We start from the raw sequence: 5,060 nt of genomic DNA, 5'->3' as shown, positions 1-5,060 counted from the left end.
ACTATGGCATTTGCACAGGTTTCTTCTATTTCCTCCCTTCATGTACTCATGATAATTTTTTTTCAAGATCTTCCGTATGGCGTAGCAAGAGATGGATGTTTTTTTATGGTCAAGACAAGAGATGGATGTTAGTTCTAGCTCATAGAAGCAACTTTGGATTGCATTTTAACAACGTGACTGATAGCCTTAGATTACCTTGAATTGCTGTCCATACTGTAGATTTGATTGGCTATTTTACTCTAGTAGATTCAAAAGAAACTTGTTTAGATATAGTGCATTGGACCTTGGTAATATTTTATAGTAAACTTTGTTGGCAAGCTCCAAAGCTATTAAATCGAGTATTTGTGAATGCGAGATGAAGACTACTTGATGACATTACAGTAGCTGAGTTGAATCCTTGATGCAGAGTTCTTGGTTGCTGGATTTTGGACGGTTGTCATTGGGATTTGGCATCCATAATTTGTTATGTGGTAATTATAAGTTTTCATATTTTAATTTCATTTGTCAATTATCCATAGAACACAAGTTATGTTCAAAATGCTCTTCAAAAATAGGTACCTGTATACATAGCAGAAATAACACCCAAGGATCTGAGAGGAAGGTTTACTTCAGCTCATCAGGTACTATAATCATATATTTATTATTCTCAGTGTTTGCCATATATACTACTTACTCTTTCTCTACTTTCTTGTCTAAATGTCATTACATGCACAAGTTGTTGATTAGTTGCGGCTTAGCACTGGCGTTTTTCCTTGGAACTGTCATAACCTGGCGAACCTTGGCTGTGATAAGTAAACCATCTGTTGGTCATTCAGTCCATGAATAAATTCATTTGCATAAAAGTTGAATCCAGCACTTAATCTAGTTAACTTTGCATTCAGGTGCTATTCCATCTCTTGTACACATTATAGGTTTATTCTTCATTCCAGAGTCTCCAAGGTGGCTGGTGGGTCCATTTTAAAAAACTTCATCACAAATTTTAATTAGAATAGCTGGTGAAATTTTCCACTACAATGCTCAAGTAGATTGATACATGCAGTACTTTTCTGCAGGCCAAAATTGGTAGGCAAAAGGACTTTGAAGTGGCTCTTCAGCATCTGAGAGGAAAGAATGCCGGCATATCTCAGGAAGCAGCCGAAATTATGGTAAGCTTTCCTCATTCTAACTTCAGCTTCTTCCATTCTTGTGAACATCTACTGTTTGGTAGCCATGAATAACAAGAGGCTCTTATATTATTGCAGGACTATACAGAATCTTTTGAGCAGCACTCGGAAAGAGTCCTAGACTTGTTCCAAAAGAGATATGCTCACGCATTAATTGTAAGGCCTCAGAGGAATATAAACATTATTGTAATTCATGTACTGTCTCTTTTCATGATGTGACTGACCTTGTTACGCATGCTTGAGTTTGCGTAGGTTGGAGTTGGGCTCATGTCCCTGCAACAATTTGGTGGTGCCAACGCAGTATCTTGTTATGCAAGTTCTATATTTGTAGATGCAGGATTTTCAGTTAGTATTGGGACTATATCACTGGCTCTTATTGGGGTAAAGATTCAATTTTCACAACAGCAAATGGCTACTGTTTTAGAAGCAGTAAATCTCAAATTTTTGATATCTTATTTCACAGATTCCTGGTGTTGCCTTGAGTGTGCTCTTAGCTGATAAAGTTGGAAGACGACCACTTTTACTGGTGAGAGGGGGACAATTTATCCCAATTCCCAACTATATGGTGTTGAACTCGAATAAGTTCCTACTGAAGTGACCAAATGTTTGCAGGTTTCGGCTGGTGGATTGTGCTTGAGTTTCTTTCTTGTGGGATTGGCATTCTGCTTTCAGGTGTTGCTCCAAATTATATGTTGATAATCTTCAGTCTGCATCATTGTTTGCTTCATATAAAAATTGATCATACTTTGATATTGGCATTTTACTTTCTTTCCAATCTATATTTCAATAATCTTCTACTATACATATCTGATCATACTTTGAGCTATGGTCTGTTTGCAGGACCTGAATCTGTGGAAGGAGGTCACTCCCATTTTGGTGTTCATTGGCTTGTTAGTAAGTACATTCTAAGCCATTTACATTCTGAGTTGATCCGAGTTCAACACCACATTCTTCTGCCTTGGTAGCGTTTTTTACCGCCTTGACTATAACCGATTCCAAATGTAAACCTGATCATGATCATTCTCTCTCAGGGTCAAAGTATTTCATACACAACAGGCATGGCAGGATTACCTTGGGTTTATCATGTCAGAGGTCGGTAGGCTTATTGTTCTTGAGCTCCTAAAAGATCAGGAATAAAGCTTTTCGTAACAAAGTTGGATGATTTCCATTTCAGATATTCCCAATAAACGTTACGGGTTCAGCTGGAAGCCTGTTGAGTTTGGTAAACTGGTCTTGTGCTTGGATAGTAACATACTCCTTCAATTTCATGATGGAATGGAGCTCAGAAAGTAAGTATTCTCTCTCTTTGCCTCAATACCTTGCTCCACAAGTTATCTATAGTCTAAATTAGTGCGTCACACTACCCTACTTCAGGTACATTTTTCTTCTTCTCAGCCATTAGCGGTTTAACATTCTGTTCATAGCAATGCCAGTGCCGGAAACTAATGGGCGAACTTTAGAAGAGATTCACGCATCAATTGCCCATTTCCTCTAATAAGATAACCTCTACTGCTTTACATATGGACTGAACTCAGATCAACTCAGAATGTAAATGGCATAGTAAAACCAAGAGAACACAACTCCCAGATATTTGTAATCGATTCGAAAACACACATTCCAATTGCAAGTTGAATGTCTTTCGTGTTCTATATCTGACATGAATCTAAAAGAACCCCTGCATGTTCATACTAAAACAAAAGGCATGAAGCTAAAAGAAAATGGTAAAACAAACAAATTCTTAAACCTTTCAAGTTCCCTTGAACCAAACAAGGGAGTGCAAATATGAATACACGTTAAACCCATACCAATCAAATAGAAACACAAACAATCGGGGAAAATATAAATACTTAAAGAACTCCCAAAATTATGCCTGTTTGCAAACCAAAGTCACTAACATTGTCATCATGGTAAATGGAGAACCTGTAACTAATCTCATCCCAGACCTGTTTATAAGAAAACCTTGACTGGACAGATAGTAGGAAAAATGCAACTAATTATAGTATCATACTCATTTTCCTGCAACATCTCATCCATGACTCAAACTAACAAAACAACACAAATAGTCTAAAACATTACACATGTCAAAATAGTCTAAAACATTACGTCTTGGATTTTTCATAGCAGAAAACTAAATTACTGGGAAACACCAAGCCGCTTTTGGAAAACATCTAACTCTGTGTAACCAAGCCGCTTTTCCAGCCGCCTTGATTTTAGTAGCTTCCTCCTGGATTGAAATAAAATACACATCCATAAGTAAAAGTTCTAATAAGAAAAGGTATTATCATTCAGTAACTTGTTCAAACACTTCATAAACTCCAAATTCTAATAAAAGCACACATGCAAAGATAACAACATACAGACATTTTAAAATCTAAACACAGATCAAAACAAGATTATATAGGTTATTTCAACTCCTACCCAGGAATTGCCATTAAGACAAGTTACTGTTGTTTTCACATAGAAAAACCACAACTAGACTATCACTGTAATCTGGATACTCTAAGACTGTAAACAGCAAGGAAAAGGCGAATAGAAGGTCCACATAGCAAAAGGAAATCCGTTTTAATGGATAACATAATAGTTAAAGTTATATTCAGTGATGAATAGAGTGATTCTTCAAAAGAAAAGGCGAAGAAAAATGTTGTACCCATGAAAAAGAAGCCAATTACCTGCATGCTTACTTCCACAGACCCTGCAGATAGGGTTTCATCACTGAAATCAAATCTTTGTCAATCCTCGATGTCACCTTGAGCTGATAGTCCTCGTCTTTTAAGGAGGGGATGATATCCTCCCACAAAATCTGTTGAAGTTGTGTTAGACGTTCCGAATAGTACTCAATGACATCTCTCATAACCATCAATGATTCACTGGAGGGAGGGCATGGCATCAACGTCAGTGACAGCGACATGTCCAAGGAGACAGCGAGCTTAGTAACTTTCTTCAGATAATCATTAATTCTGTTCATACCAAATGAATTCCAATCAGTGGTACGGATGCCACGAGGATGTGGAGGGACCTTTGACAACAGAGAAATTATCTCTCTTTCCGCACGGTCAGCCCCTAGCAGAATGTTCTTGAGGACACAGGAGCCATTTGTCCGCAGACGGCTCAGAAACCTCAGCACAGAAACGACCATCTTGAATTTAGAGCACATATCCTCATCACCCTCTGTGGTGAGCACAATCTGGAGCAGCATGAACACTCCCGAAATCTTCTTGCCAATCAATCTTACTTGACGACTGATTGGAAGATTGAACTCCTGCATAATCCTGCCGACACTCCTAACTCCTCCCAGTTGGAGTGGGTGGAGGAAAACTGTCAGTTCATTAAAGCTCTTGTTATCAACCTTCTGAAACAGAGAGTTCCTCAGTATCAACATGTCAGGCTCGCTCCTAGCATCCAGCCGCCTCAAGTACTCAACCAGCTCATACTCTTTCTTAACCCAAAAGTTCGCAAGTGTTATTGCAGCAGGAACACATTTATCCACAGTGCGTATGATATGTACGCGGATAAGGCTGGTCTTATGTGAAGAGAAACAGAGCCCTCTTTCAATGGAGCGGGCAAACACTTCAATGGAGTCTTGGCGGTTTTTGTCAAAGGTCCTCCGCACAAGGGCTTCTTCCTCCACCTCCGCAGCCTATTCCATAAATAGATAGGATACAGTACCAATTAATGTATGAACACTGACAAACAATCAAAGAAATTTCATGCTGACAAACAATCCATGTTCAGAAATTCACTAACAAATAACAGAAATTCACTCAAAAATCACATAAAGCCACTAACAAATGAGGAAATTCACTAACAAATAACAGAAATTCACTCAAAAATCACATAAATCCATTAACAAATCAAGAAATCCACTAACAAATACAAGAAATCCACTAACAAATCAAG

At 38.1% G+C, this 5,060-nt stretch overlaps 2 protein-coding genes across 2 annotated transcripts in view; one reads left to right on the top strand and one right to left on the bottom strand.

The window, feature by feature from the left end:
* The window catches only part of LOC101307324 (sugar transporter ERD6-like 5-like), a 3,239-nt gene extending 374 nt beyond the window's left edge, over positions 1-2,865 (top strand). Inside the window, 16 exon segments of the mRNA XM_004304984.1 lie at positions 407-453; positions 455-470; positions 555-620; positions 716-791; positions 882-946; positions 1,053-1,145; positions 1,242-1,319; positions 1,416-1,544; positions 1,627-1,689; positions 1,776-1,835; positions 2,004-2,057; positions 2,195-2,242; positions 2,244-2,255; positions 2,338-2,452; positions 2,538-2,570; positions 2,573-2,865. Of these exon segments, the coding sequence (XP_004305032.1) occupies positions 407-453; positions 455-470; positions 555-620; positions 716-791; positions 882-946; positions 1,053-1,145; positions 1,242-1,319; positions 1,416-1,544; positions 1,627-1,689; positions 1,776-1,835; positions 2,004-2,057; positions 2,195-2,242; positions 2,244-2,255; positions 2,338-2,452; positions 2,538-2,570; positions 2,573-2,658 (1,041 nt within the window). The 3' untranslated portion in view covers positions 2,659-2,865.
* On the bottom strand, positions 2,720-4,808 carry LOC101306537. The gene is made up of 2 exons (XM_004302416.1): positions 3,833-4,808; positions 2,720-3,387 (listed from the first exon to the last, which is right to left on the bottom strand). Exon 1 carries the CDS (start codon positions 4,540-4,542, stop codon positions 3,841-3,843), a length of 702 nt encoding a protein of 233 aa, XP_004302464.1. The 5' UTR covers positions 4,543-4,808; the 3' UTR covers positions 2,720-3,387; positions 3,833-3,840.
* Positions 4,809-5,060: the final 252 nt, after the last annotated feature.

The sequence above is a fragment of the Fragaria vesca genome, linkage group LG6 (assembly GCF_000184155.1).
Source record: "Fragaria vesca subsp. vesca linkage group LG6, FraVesHawaii_1.0, whole genome shotgun sequence".
Lineage (NCBI taxonomy): Eukaryota > Viridiplantae > Streptophyta > Magnoliopsida > Rosales > Rosaceae > Fragaria > Fragaria vesca.
Note: the sequence above shows the minus strand (reverse complement) of the source record. Positions and strands in the feature narration are given on the sequence as shown.

Bases quoted from the DNA above. Each gene is read 5' to 3' on its own strand.
- LOC101306537 (XM_004302416.1), bottom strand. From the start codon at position 4,542: ATGTTGATACTGAGGAACTCTCTGTTTCAGAAGGTTGATAACAAGAGC.